General features: G+C 31.1%; 4 protein-coding genes across 6 annotated transcripts; 2 read left to right on the forward strand and 2 right to left on the reverse strand.

Annotated features, from left to right (window-relative positions):
• Positions 1-129: 129 nt before the first annotated feature.
• On the reverse strand, positions 130-5,460 carry Strump (WASH complex subunit strump). Its single transcript, XM_072899153.1, has 17 exons — positions 5,146-5,460; positions 4,961-5,063; positions 4,655-4,846; positions 4,306-4,520; positions 3,854-4,220; positions 3,368-3,643; positions 3,052-3,277; positions 2,733-2,968; positions 2,373-2,624; positions 2,127-2,309; positions 1,947-2,063; positions 1,612-1,784; positions 1,262-1,524; positions 989-1,166; positions 705-925; positions 463-616; positions 130-381 (listed from the first exon to the last, which is right to left on the reverse strand). The coding sequence occupies exons 1-17, from the start codon at positions 5,265-5,267 to the stop codon at positions 228-230; spliced, it is 3,432 nt and encodes a 1,143-aa protein (XP_072755254.1). The 5' UTR covers positions 5,268-5,460; the 3' UTR covers positions 130-227.
• A 79-nt stretch (positions 5,461-5,539) lies between these two features.
• On the forward strand, positions 5,540-7,913 carry LOC140669367 (probable RNA-binding protein 18). The gene is made up of 5 exons (XM_072899155.1): positions 5,540-6,016; positions 6,272-6,369; positions 6,578-6,791; positions 6,967-7,043; positions 7,183-7,913. Exons 1-5 carry the CDS (start codon positions 6,011-6,013, stop codon positions 7,397-7,399), a joined length of 612 nt encoding a protein of 203 aa, XP_072755256.1. The 5' UTR covers positions 5,540-6,010; the 3' UTR covers positions 7,400-7,913.
• Mrps25 (mitochondrial ribosomal protein S25) lies at positions 7,900-8,703 on the reverse strand. The gene is made up of 3 exons (XM_072899156.1): positions 8,484-8,703; positions 8,294-8,400; positions 7,900-8,189 (listed from the first exon to the last, which is right to left on the reverse strand). Exons 1-3 carry the CDS (start codon positions 8,618-8,620, stop codon positions 7,918-7,920), a joined length of 516 nt encoding a protein of 171 aa, XP_072755257.1. The 5' UTR covers positions 8,621-8,703; the 3' UTR covers positions 7,900-7,917.
• A 460-nt stretch (positions 8,704-9,163) lies between these two features.
• Alars (alanine--tRNA ligase, cytoplasmic) lies at positions 9,164-14,590 on the forward strand. Of its 3 annotated transcripts, none has more exons than XM_072898865.1 (15): positions 9,164-9,341; positions 9,609-9,781; positions 9,873-10,061; positions 10,238-10,383; positions 10,578-10,769; positions 10,889-11,179; positions 11,260-11,369; positions 11,461-11,735; positions 11,829-12,152; positions 12,234-12,492; positions 12,570-12,822; positions 12,900-13,164; positions 13,249-13,533; positions 13,621-13,798; positions 13,868-14,590. In XM_072898865.1, the coding sequence occupies exons 2-15, from the start codon at positions 9,650-9,652 to the stop codon at positions 14,557-14,559; spliced, it is 3,591 nt and encodes a 1,196-aa protein (XP_072754966.1). In that variant the 5' UTR covers positions 9,164-9,341; positions 9,609-9,649; the 3' UTR covers positions 14,560-14,590. The 3 variants fall into 3 exon arrangements, with proteins under 3 accessions (XP_072754966.1, XP_072754968.1, XP_072754967.1); XM_072898867.1 differs by having other exon boundaries at positions 9,165-9,341; positions 14,140-14,278; XM_072898866.1 differs by lacking the exon at positions 9,164-9,341 and adding an exon at positions 9,420-9,540.
• The last annotated feature ends 7 nt before the right edge of the window (positions 14,591-14,597 follow it).

Consider the following 14,597-nt stretch of genomic DNA (forward strand, 5'->3'; position numbering starts at 1 on the left):
GACATAAATTTAAGTATGTAATTTCCTGAGTGATGAAATTACGGCTATTTAATTTAAAAATTAGCAAGAACATCAAAAAGTGTAAATGATAAGAAAATACTAAGAAAAAAAATCGTCCTATAAAACACTTTTTTATTTATTCTTTTTTATTTACACGGAATAAAGTCTATGTAATATAAGAATATATATAATAGTACAATATAGTTATATTTTTCATATCAATTGCATCATTTTGTCATTTTAATTAGAGAATGATCTAACACGACAGCAGGTATTTCTTTAAGAATGAGAGAACGTGGAATGCCGGAATATTTCACAAAAAGTTCCAAAAAGTGAATATTGGTAACTCCTTCAGTTTCTGTGTCACTTCCTGCTTTCATACTAAAAATTAAATATTTTCATTTATAATATGATATCGCATTATTACATCCATATTATTGAGATTGACAAAGTTATTCTCACCTTTCCATAGTGACAAATGACAGAATATACATACATAGATATTTTATATAACGATTTATCACGGAAACGTGAAACTGACAAAGAATTGTTTGTATTCCTATTGCAAATACCACAGCATCAACAGGATCTTGATATTTCTTACTTAAAAGACTTGCTGCAATAAATAAATAAAATGTAATTTTATTACAGAATATCTAATATGTATATTTTTGTATTAATGTATATCAAAAATTACTAATTACCTGTATTTTTGCAGTAATATAATTTATTCAACTGTGATGCTGTGAACAGGAAGATAATAAGAGCTATATTATCTATCTTTGGTGGTTTGATATATACTTTATTATGTGGATCACTGATGCCAGCCCAGTCCAATCGCACGCTGAGTTCGTGAAGCAATTCGCTTTTCTCTGGTTCAGTTTCACTATTATTATCTTTCCTCGCTATCTCGTACAAAATGGCTCTGTGAAAAACGAGCGTGAGAAGAGCAGTAGAATTGAATTAATCTTTCTTTTTTTTTACATACGTATTTAATGTTTGAAGTGCTGCCTCCATGTGTTTTGCTTCAAATTTGCAAGCAGTGTTTAGCTCGTATGCTATTTTTTTCCTGAGCAATTGATAGTGACCTATTTTTAACGTCCATTCAAGCGCAGATAACCATAATTTACTATTATTTATAGTATTATGAAATTTTGTTATGTTACCTAAAATATATACAATTAAATTTATTAAATAAAATTTAAAATATGCGTTAGTTATTTTTATTTATTTTTCTCGAATATACATCTCGAGTTTTTACCTTTAGCGCTGTCTAAAGAACTTAGAGTAGTTTCACAATCTTCCAACAGAGATATCCATGTTTTGTTTCGTATATTTTTTTCTATATGATGAACCAAACCTTCTAATTCCACGACAATAAAGAAAGAGATAAGTTTATCTAGTCCTGATAGTCCTGGCGTACCTATCGTTTCTAATATCACAGAGAAGACTTTGTAATTTAAGACTTCAATTTGTGTTTTAATATCGTACCATGCTAGAGAATGTTCTATATACACAGTGGTTCTAAAAAAATATAAACGAATTATAAATTAAAAGAGTGCAACAATTATTTAATATAAAAGTGAAATTTAAATAAATATAATATTATACCGGGGCTCGGTAATACGGATAATCTCTCTAGCGAGTCTACCCATGAACGTCAAGGAATTATTATCCGTTGAAAAAGCGTGTTTATCCTCTTGGAATTGCCGCCACGATTTTCCTAATACCGCAGAGGAACCTCTACGTTCTTCTTCAACCGCATTATTTATGATATATGTGATCTAAGATTTTTATTTTATATAATAAAATAAAATAATAATAATAAGTTAATTAATAACAAAATGTGTGTATGTTTGTTATTGTATGTACATTTGCAAAAACTATTTTGCATGTACATACAAGTTATTATATATTAAAATTATATAATCATATAATCCTCTTACTTCTTCATGCCATATTTTCAAACTATTTATGTTAATATAATCTTGAATGTATTGAAAAGATTTTCTGTATCCATCCATAATCGAAGACAAATTATACAGTTTTTGTAGAAGAGATGTCTAGAAGAAAAATTTAGCAGATAAATAATATTGTAAATTAATTTTTTTTTTACTAAAACTTACTTTGGATTTCTGATCAAAATTGAGACCATTCTGTAAAGCTAAAGTGACCTTTTTGACAAGTTCTTGACGTATACCATCCTCTAAGAGACGATGCGAATCAACTCTCAAAACTCCCAAAGAAACACTTCTCAGAGATAAAACGCCATTTGTAAAAACTGACACAGCGTATGTTAATTTCGCCATCTATAAAAATATTAACATGTTTATTTATTTCTAAATAAAAAAAAAATTATTAATCAAATATACCTGTAGTCTCTCAGCCAATTGCGCATAATCCTTGAGCTTATCTTTGGGTAGTTTAGTCGGAATTTCTTTAAATGCATTCGTTTCAAGATGTACTATCTCTGCTAACAAGCCAAACACAGTTTCAGGTATAATTTGCAAAACACGTCTAGCATATCCTTCAAGTTCCCGGCTATAATATTGGGATACCGAAGACAAATCTGCGCTTCGTGCTTGGTTTACTCTAAGCAATGGAGTTTCTAATGCTGAAGCCATCTAAAAATAATATAATGTATAAATTTGTATGTAATAAGTATAACATGTATATATTTCGTATATATAATTATATGTATATGCTTTATATTTTTAGCTGTATATATTTACTTTTAGAAAGAGAGCTTTTAATTTAATGACTGTTGGTGGATTTTCCTTTATACTTTCTTGCATTACATCAATAAAGGATTCCATGATATTCCACGCGTAGCAACAGTCTGTTACAATATTCAAACTTATCATGATATCTTCCGATATACTGCCCGTACGCAACATATTACGTAAAGTCTCGCGTGTGTCACACAAATATTGTGAAATATGTAGATTATTTTCTAATTGATGAAATTCTAAAAACATGAATACATATTATACACATTTGTATGGATCTATTTTATATAGAAGAGATATTTGTCAATTTGAGTTTCTTTACCCTGAACTTGTTCTAATGCTTGCAGTAATTGTACTATCTTCCTTCCATCTTCTTGTTTTAACGAATCAATATGTTTATTTATTTCCATAAACCATGTATAAAGATTTTGATTTTTATCAATACCATCTAGAGGTTTAGCACCTCCGAAAATTTGTATGAGATCAGTTATACGTTCAACACATATTCCTTTATCTTTCAACCACTTAGCTTCTTTTCCAAGTAATAACTAATATAAAATAAAAAATATTATTATATTTAACTTTTTAATTTGTATAAGATTGAGTTAAAACAAATTAGCAAATAATTTTAAACATACATCTTTATACATCTGTTTAACATCTTGTTCAATTTGAGCAGTGCTCAATAATAATCGAAGACATTTTGCTGTGGTATATTTGCTCTCCGTCGTAACCAACTGACGCAGAGTACGTGACCGTTTCGAATCTTCTAATGCTATAGTTGGTGTAGTTGTGTGCAAAAGAATCCAATGTAATGTAACATTACATTCCCTTACTAATTTAACCAAAGAACCTGTTGCATTTTCATCTAAAATGCCTGCCAATTGTACTTCTTCAGTCTCTTGTAACAGTTTCTGGAATATTTTTTCTATGAAGCAAATAAGAAGAGACTCTAAAAGAGACTCTATCCATTTATAATCCAAGAATGTTGTGTAAAATATTTTTTCAATATATATAAAAATACTGTAACAATTTCCATACTTCCATATTTCAAAAAGTTGTTAAAAAAAAATTATTTATTTCAAAATATATAATCAATTTTAACTTGTACAACTTTTACTTACATCCATTTTCACTCCATATTTTTGTGCGATTCCCTTTACATTTGAATTCTCAAGTGTATTATTTAATGCTGTCCGTGCAGCTTTATATGGAGACCACCAATCACATAAATTAATCACTGTTCCCATGTAAATACTAATTACCCAATTGTCAGGAAAGAATCTGTCCACTATTTCTCTCATAATGGCAGTTTGTGTATGCAGTATAGTTGGTTTAAATGACAAAATTATGACTAGCATTGATGCTTGTGCGGCTACAGCGGTACTACGATGTTCCGGATGTGGAAAAGCAAGAGTCTGATTATAAATTTCGTCCGAACGCAGTCGACCAATAACAAGATCTATCAAAAAGTCTCGCAAAGGTACTCGCCTGAAAAAATACATATATATTCAATCATAATCTGAAAAAATGTTTACTTTCAAAATTGTTGTTTTTATATTTATATATCACATACTTGAAATATTCCTCAGGATAATTAGCTGGTCTTTTAGATAATGTCCTTACATATCCTGTCGAACGAAGCAACATGCAAACGTCGTCTACTCTTGTTGAAGAAGATCGCTGTGCATTATAACGATGGTAAGACACAAGTAATCTTTCACGTATTCGACCTTCAAAATGATAATCAACCAGCAGCAGCATAACACCATATAAATATACAGCCTCACACTATACAAAAATATATAATCTTATTTTAAAGTGCACATATATATTTGTGATATATTAAAATTATAATTTACACTTTTTTTCTAGCAAATAAAAATTGCCAAGTATTAATAAAAATAAAAAACGAAAAATTATACCATTAATTGTTTTCCTTCTTCATTAAACATAATAGATTCTATCGACTGATGTATATAAATTCCATCTCCCAACTCATCAATATAAAAATTCAGATCTGTAACATACTTGTGTATACTCTCAAAAGCTAAGTAAAATCTTGTAAGTATGTCTGAAAAATTATTCCTTAATTCCTCATCTGTTTCTTGGAGTGTCTAGAAAAAATGCAAATAACTTTATATTTATATGCACACATTTCTCCAACAATATATATATATATATATAAAATATAATCTTAAAGAAAATATAAAATGAATGCTGGTATTTACCGGATCATCCTCTATTTTCTGTTCGTAAACACTGGCTGCTTTGAAATATGCAAAGTCGATAATAATCGATCCATATTTTTGCACCAATTGTTTTGAATCCAAGCTGATAATGTATACAATTACGTATTAATTATGAATAAAATATGTGGAAAAATTATACATATTTGCAATAAAAAATAACTAACCTAAAGACCGGTGGTACGTAATCTTTTAATCGCATTAATTCAGCTATGATAGCATTCCCACGGGATACCAGTCGTAATAAATTTTGTCCGCAAACATTATTAGTCGCCAAAAAGTCACCCATTTTTGTTAAACAACTTTAACGATCATTTCCCGTCAAAATACTTGTCAACCGTTGACAGGAGCGATGAAAGTTTATACTGGGAGCTGGGAGTTGTATGACACATGACACTTGACATCTGATCCGATTCGTCCAGATGGTAATTCAAAAAAACTATCGTTATCATCTGTCGATTGGATTTACTTACTGCTTATCGATCGAGTTTGTTTACTGTTTTCCATTTTAGCCACAACATGTCGAGGGAGCGCTAGTTATCGCTGTATAAATTTTTCCCCCCCCAAGTTATATACACAGATATACGAAAAACATTGTAGAGTTATATTCGAGTGGTTTCAAATTTCAATAATTATTTTAGTAATCGCGACAGAAAAATACAAATCAATAATTGGGAAATTAATTGTACAAGAGTTATGCACAGCAGGTTTTCGAAAATGCGAAATCATATGGAATATTCGGTTTATCATACATTTTCATTCTTACAACGATTTGAAAATAATTCTCGGATGTGATAGTGTGAACACGATTTTCTCAAGTATTTTCACGAACTTTCCGCCAAATGTTGCGAATGCTGTAAAAATGAACTGTTACATTACTCTCGTAAAGTTTGACGAATAGTTCGAAACACCTGAGGAGAGAGGCTCTCGTTTGTTGATTAGAATTGCCGATCAATACTGATGAGAACTAAGGTTTCTCGGTATTAATTTAATCAATTCGACCGCAACCTATCTATCTCTTTCATCTTTAACATGGAGGTAAGATTTTGTTGTATTGATAAAAGAGAAATTAGTTGCTCATGATCGTTTATTAATAATTGATAAAATAAAAATGAATTTACCATATTAAAGCAAGTAGTTTGTAGATTTAAGGTTATTAAATCAAGTAATTATTTTTAAATGAACATCAAGATATATCTGAAGAGCAGTTTAAGTGTCTCTCTTGTTTTTGTTACAAAATAATAATTTTATAAATGTTTTAACTACAATATTATTTTTATTTATCATTTATAGCCAGATACTAAAGTTCCTTTGCCGCTAGAACCCATAAAATCAAACCAAGTCGAGGATAGACGATTATGGGTAGGCAATTTAGATTTAAGAATTAATGAGTAAGTATTTACGTAAATTTGTAATACATATAGTTTTTGTTTGTATAAAAACAATTTTGATATTTTTTTTCGTAAATTTGATATCTAAAGAAAAAAATGTACTTTAAAGAATTGCATTATAATTTTAATAGATAGAGAGCAATTTGTTTTACTTTATATTAAAATACACAAATTTGAAAAGAAAAACTAACTCTCTTTTCATCAATCGGTACCAACTCCTGAAACTTGTCCAAAAATACGGCACAATTGAAAAGTTCGACCTGCTGTTTCATCGGTCGGGGCCCCAAGCTGGTCAGCCAAGAGGATATGCATTTGTTACTTACAAAACGATCCAAGATGCCAAAACAGCAAAGAATGCTTTACATAACTTAAAAGTTGGAGCTAAGAATATTATTGTTAGATGGGCACATAGTGTTACAGAGGTACAATATATTTACACAATACATATGTATAATTCAAATTTAAATTTTCCATATAAGTCAATTATTTATAACAATGCATAACATTATTTGTTTAATAAGCTTTTTTAAGGCTTAGGCTTTTATAATTTTTAATATTTCATATAAAAGAATATAAAACTATTCAATTTTTATTTAGTCGGACATGGAGAAACCAAAGCCACAAATAGATATTCCTGCCTTAGCTGGTGCGAAAAAGGAAGATAAAAAAATAAGGTAACCAAGTTTTGTACGTTTTTTTAAAGAATAATAATTAGGGACAAGAAGTCTTCTTATAATTAAAATCTGTATAAACACAATTTACATGTTTGTGTTTCTCATAATTAAAATCTGTGTAAACACATTTTATGTGCAGTCTTCAGACAGCAATTCAAGCAATTGAAGCAAAACTTAAATTGATGAAAGAATCGGAAGAGGAATTTGAGTTGAATAAACCGTTGGAAGGATCACCAATTATTCATCTATATCAGAAAGCAGAAAATCAAAAACCGTCCACTTCTACACGTTACCACAGTCGTGGGAGCTATTATCATCACAATAAACCATACACTCGTCATAAACCAAGAAGATAATTCATATATAATCATATTTCAAATACTTTATATATTTTTTCATTCATCAAATAACCATTATCGCATTTCTTTTTTCATAATAATTTATATTATTTATAATCTATATATTTAAGTTTTCCTTTAAGATTATAGTCCCTGCTGTATTAAAAGGTTTTATATACATTTTGTGTTATGCAATGCTCATAGATATTTTAAAATAATGAAATGATTCCCAAATTGCAAATAGGCAAATATTGATTCCTATAAACGAGCGAATACAAAAAACAGCTACAAACGTTTCAAGTCTTCGATATTATAACGCTTAATATGTACATTGATGTAATATGTATTTTCGTAATATGTGGAAATCTTTTTTATAACAAACACACATGTGAAATGCTTTGTGACAGATGTGAGGTGCGCAAATTATTTTTGCTATCCACATGATTTTGGGTAAATAATGATATGTATGTATACTCTATGTATAACACACATGCAATTATAAATAATTATAACAAGAATTATTAATAACAAACAGCCTATTCTTTATTCTGTAATCTTTCTTTTATAATTTTTCCACGCATATGATCAGGTAAAGGCACTACGCCAGGACACGGCACTTGTCCTGGGATATGACATATACAACTCTTTTTGCAACCTACTCCAAAATTTGCTGAATTATCTTTCTTTATCTTGGCAATAGCTTCTTGTGATAACGTTAATTTTGATTTTCCTACTACTCTTATAAGATGCTGAAGTATTTCATCCCTCGATTTACCATCTATATCTATTAACATTGTTTTTCCATCTTCTGTAAATTTATATTTTTCACTTAGAATGTCTTTGAATCTATTCTTCTAATTGTTGTATTAAATATAAATCTTATTCATACAAAATAATGAAATCACAAATTACCGTAATAACATTTTATGAATGGCGACGGTGTTATATTTTTAAAAGTAACTATTTGCACAGTTGGATTTTTGTATTGCAGCTGTGGTAAATTCCAAAATATAAACTCTCTGGAAAAATGAAAAGATTAGAATGAAATTTTCATTAAAAGTCACATAATGCAGTATCATATCTACATAATCTGAAACTTTACCTCGTGCCTTTATGATGCTCACTATGTGTATTATAATTAATAGACAATATTTGTATCTTATCCTTTAAGACCAACTGACCAGACATTAAATATTTCAATGTTCGCCGCACGGGCTCCTTGCCTATCATAAACGGCATTTTGCGTAATTTTATTTATTGTTTATTAACATCACCGTACACGCTACCAACACAATGGCTGCGTTCAGCAGTTCAGCAGTAATTCTTTATTGTGATTGGTCTTTGCATTTAGATCTTCGTTGGATCTAAGTGCAGAAACCAATCACATTAAAGAATCGCTAAGCGCTCACTGATTTGCTTTCTCTGATGAACGCAGCCAATGATTATTCCTGCATCACTTTTAGGATTGAAGTTAGCAATCTATAATATATAAAAGTTTATGGTCTATCTTTAAACCCTATTTTTGCTTCGAAGCGCAAGATTCTTTATTCTGATTGGCCCATCAAATTCTTACGACCTTAAGGCAGTTACGAGAATTTTCTACATGTGCAGTAGCCTTAAAGCAGTTCAAGCTTCATCGGCGTATTGATTGGCTGGCGTTGCAGGAAACTTTCAAAATCCTAGATATTTCTAGATTTCTCTAGCCGATAACCAATCGACAAGCTCGTCGTATCACGTGTGTGCGATGACATTCTTGGGATTAGGTTAACTTATGTGTGATAATGGTACGTACTTTTTTTCCACTTTACCGGCTTACGACAGTTCGCGAAAGCAAGTTTGTGGTTGTGTGCTCTCAATTTTTTTTCTTTTTTCCCTTTCTCTTACGTTGCCTTCGTTATCGATACAGAAATACCACTTGTGTTTGCCCAGACTTTCGTGCTTCACCTGGTTTCACCTGGGAGTAAGTTTTGTATGAAATTGTCATAATTTTTTTTTCTTTGTATATATATATATATATATATATATAAATTTGATACATTATATTATTAGGTATTGTAAAGTACAATATATTACAATTGATCAAAGAGAATTTTTTTGTCGTTGCTCGATAAATGAATTTATTATTTCGCATCTTGTCTGATGCAATCTGAGACCATATGGTAAACTGTATTACAATATATGTATATATGTCTTAATATCTCAATAATGTACTATCATTTTTTTGTAGAAAGTTAAAGAAAAATCCAGGATATTAAAACATCGATCAATATGAATGCAAAGCAAATACGACAAGCTTATATTGACTTCTTCAAGAGTAAGGGTCATGAATATGTTCACTCTAGTTCAACGATACCTCATGATGACCCAACTTTGCTTTTTACAAATGCTGGAATGAATCAGGTAATGATATCATTGTAATTCTTGCTATGATTACATTGTTAATATTATATATAATAAGTATATCTGTTTATCTTATAAAAATATATTTCAGTTTAAGCCGATATTCTTAGGAACAGTTGATCCTAATAGCGATATGGCAAAATGGGTACGTGTGGTGAATAGTCAAAAGTGTATTAGAGCTGGTGGCAAGCACAATGATTTAGATGATGTTGGTAAAGACGTTTATCATCATACTTTCTTTGAAATGATGGGAAACTGGTCCTTTGGGGATTACTTCAAGGTAATTGATCAATTAAAATTGCTAGAAAAATTAATAATTTTTTTTTCAAATTTTAACATGTAATAATTTTAATTATATCTATAAGGCTTGACAACATATGTCAAGGTCAACGCGATCGGAGCTGGCTCCGTTATTCTAAATATTTATCAAGATAATGTATTATATTGTTTTTTTAGAAAGAAATATGTGCTTGGGCCTGGGAATTTTTAACAGGTGTATTGAAGCTACCAGCTGATAGATTGTATGTGACATATTTTGGTGGTGATGAAAAGAATGGATTGGCACCAGACAACGAGTGTAAAGACTTGTGGCTTTCTCTTGGGTACTTCTTTATAATCGCAGTTTAGAATATAATTATTTTAAACATTTATTTCAATAATTTTATGCATTATTTTACATTCTATAATTTTTTTTTAATTCTATATTATAAGAGTATTCTATATTTTCTTTTTTTTCTAATATATTTAAATTTTTTTTTTACATTTAAATGTGTAAATTTGTAATATAAATCTGCAGAATACCTGCTTCACACGTTTTACCAGGCAACATGAAAGACAATTTTTGGGAAATGGGTGAAACTGGACCCTGTGGACCATGTAGCGAACTACACTACGATCGTATCGGTGGTAGAGAAGCAGCTCATCTTGTAAACATGGATGATCCCGACGTTTTAGAAATCTGGAATTTAGTGTTTATACAATACAATAGGTATTTAATTTATCTATAAATTCTAATATTTATAAACTCACTTATAAGTTATATTAACTTTTAATTATTTCAAGTTTAGTAAACAATTTAATTATGTTAATTATATGTCAATATTCCAGGGAATCAGACGGCAGCCTTAAATCATTACCAAAAAAACATATAGATTGTGGCTTGGGCTTAGAACGATTAGTATCAGTAATTCAGAATAAACGTGCTAATTACGATACTGATTTATTCATGCCTTTGTTTAATGCAATTGAAAAGGCTACAGGTGCCCCAACTTATCAAGGTAAAGTAGGAGCTGATGATGTCAATGGAATCGATATGGCATACAGAGTTTTGGCGGATCATGCTCGAACTATCACAATTGCTCTAGCAGATGGAGGAATGCCTGATAATACTGGTAGAGGGTAGGCAAAATGGCCTTTTTTTGTCTCCTTTTTTTCTTTTATATTTTTTTAATGTAATACGAAATTTCTGTTTGATCTAGATATGTCTTGAGAAGAATCTTACGGCGTGCTGTACGCTATGCGACCGAAAAATTAAACGCTAAGCCCGGATTCTTTGGATCTCTTGTAAATGTAGTTGTGGATCTTCTTGGTAAATTTTTTTATTATAATATATAAGAAAAATAAGCCTCTTTATATTTATTACTTGCATTATTTCTAAAATCAATCTTTTATTGTTATAGGGGAAGTTTTTCCAGAAGTAACAAAAGATCCACAAAGTATAATTGATATAGTGAATGAGGAGGAGACCCAATTTTTGAAAACTTTATCGCGTGGGCGTAATTTGCTAAATAGAACGATAGCGAAGTTAGAGTCGAGCGATACCGTACCAGGTGATGTCGCATGGCGTTTATATGATACTTATGGTTTCCCAGTAGATCTCACTCAGCTAATGACTGAGGAAAAAGGATTGAAAATTGACATGGCAGGTTACGAAGAATCTAAAAAACAAGCGCAGGTATCATATATTTCACTCTGTAACGATTAATCTATTAAATGTGAATTGAATTTTTTTATATATATTTGTTATAAATATTTTTTTCAATTATAGTTAATTTCCCAAAATAAAGCTGGTGGAGTAGACGATCAAATAAATTTGGATATCCATGCCATCACTGAATTGCAAGAACATGGTGTCAAACCTACAGACGATTCTCCTAAATATAATTATAAAGTGATTAGTTCTGTTAAATATGAGGAGTATGAGTTTGCACCATGTATCGGTACTGTAATCGCCCTGAGACGCGCCAAAACTTTTGTCGATCAAGTAACTTCTGGCGAAGAAGTTGGAATTTTATTAGATAAAACAAATTTCTATGCAGAACAAGGAGGACAGATATACGACGAAGGATTCTTAGTGAAAGTTGATGATGAGGTAGGCAAGGATAAATTTACTTTTTAAACTACATGTAATAAGAAATGAGATGATTAATATCACTATATTGTTTTGCATCAGGCTACCGAGATTCGCGTAAAGAACGTCCAAGTTAGAGCCGGTTATGTGCTGCATATCGGTACCGTAGGTGAGGGTACGTTAAGGAAAGGAGATAAAGTTCACACAAATGTGGATACAGCACGCAGACGACTGGTAATGGCTAATCACAGCGCCACACATGCTCTGAATTATGCACTTAGGAAGGTTCTAGGAACAGGAGCCGATCAAAAAGGATCATTAGTCGCACCTGATAGACTCCGTTTCGACTTTACAAATAAAGGTACATTATTGAAAAATGTAAATCAACTATATCACATGAATTTATTCTTATTAAGTCCTATTGAATCTTCATAATAGGACCAATGACAACGGAACAAGTAAAAAACACGGAAAACATCACTGCTGACATGATCAAAGAGAATAAAAAAATTTATGCCAAGGACAGTAATTTAGCTTTAGCGAAAACTATTCAGGGTTTGCGTGCAATGTTCGAAGAGACGTATCCTGATCCGGTACGCGTTATTAGTATGGGTATAGCGGTTGATGATTTAGAAAAGGATCCTCTGAGTAAAGCCGCCCTTGAAACTAGTGTGGAATTTTGCGGTGGAACGTAAGCGCCCTCCATAATATAAAGTTACAAACACATTTCATTGTTCGTTTTTTCAAGTTTACGATTTTTTTCCATAGGCATTTACATTACACTGGTCACATAGGTGATTTTATAATAGCTAGCGAAGAAGCTATTGCTAAAGGTATCAGACGTATAGTAGCACTCACCGGGCCGGAAGCAGCAAAAGCTTTCCGAACAGCAACATTGTTACAAAATCAATTATCTCATCTTCAAGAAACAATTGAAAAGGACAAATCCGGAACAAATTCCAAGGAATATGTAAAGAAAATAGTGGAACTGACGGAGGAAATAACGCATGCCGTTATTCCTGGCTGGAGAAAGGTAATTAACTTAATAAAATTTTCGTTTCAATTAATAATAAATATTTTAACTTGCTACATAAATAATTTGTCTCTTTGTATACAGGATAACATGCGTACCACATTGAAAGAATTAAAGAAGTCTCTCGACGATAGGGAACGAGCAGCAAAGGCAGCCATTGCTAATACAGTTGTAGAAACTGCTCAATCTATAATACAATCTAGAGTTGGATGCCAAGTCTTAGTCGAGGTTCTAGAAGCGTACAGTAATACAAAAGCTCTGGACTCAGCATTGAAGAAGATTAGAACTTTATCACCGGAAACTAGTGCCTTGCTTATAAGCGTCGATCGCGATGTCAAAAAGATATTTGCTCTCAGCTCTGTTCCAAAGGTAAAGAGACTGTTTTTATTCTGAAACGCGTGAAGATTAAAAAAAAGATCAAAGCAATTATATAATATTGAATAAAATTATTCACAGTCCGCGATCTCCAAAGGCCTGAAAGCAAACGAATGGATCCAAACGATCGTGTCTGTGATGCAAGGCAAAGGAGGCGGAAAACCTGAATCTGCACAAGCTTCCGGGACTAATATAACATGCTTGAATGAAATAGTAAGCAAGGCTAATGACTTTGCCAACCAAAAACTTGGAATTATAGGTAAGTATAGAAATATTACTTATTATTCAATTTACTTTACAATATAAGGAATTGTGTATCTGCTTTCAGATAATAGTACTGCTAATGATACTTGTAAAACTTTAGAAAATGATAATCGATCGTTTGATATAGACTCGTCAAAATTAATACTTTATGCGAACATTGGAAGCGCTAAATGCTATTTGGCACAAATAATTGCGGGATATAGCGACAAATCTTTGACTATTAAGCAAATCGAAAATGAATTATATACATTACATTCTAGCAATATAATATTAAAAACAGCAGATGCCACATTGTATGATAGCAATGCGATCGCATTTTTCTTATCAAATTCGCAGCTACGGCGTGAAGATGATTTGTTTGCATCCAGCCAGGTTTTGCAATGGATGAATTATACACAAAACCACATTTTACATGCAGTCAGTGCCTGGATGCTTCCATCACTCGAAAAACCCGTACCGAGAAATACGAAAATAAACGCAAAAATTGCTAAGGATAATGTCTTTTGTGCTTTAAGAGCATTGAACAGCACATTACATACAAGAACATACTTGATAGGAGAAAGAATCTCTCTTGCTGATATATCCGTTTTTGTTGCATTATTGCCTGTGTACAAATATGTATTGGATCCTCATCATAGACAGCATTATACGAATTTAAATAGGTGGTTTTCTACAATTTTAAATCAGCCGCAAGTAAAATGTGTAGTAGAGAATTTCACATTTTGTACAAAATGTAATGTTTTTAACGGCTGTTAACTATATTGTAATAAAAACACTTATTTGAATATTTTCTA

The sequence above is a fragment of the Anoplolepis gracilipes genome, chromosome 9, assembly GCF_047496725.1.
Source record: "Anoplolepis gracilipes chromosome 9, ASM4749672v1, whole genome shotgun sequence".
NCBI lineage: Eukaryota > Metazoa > Arthropoda > Insecta > Hymenoptera > Formicidae > Anoplolepis > Anoplolepis gracilipes.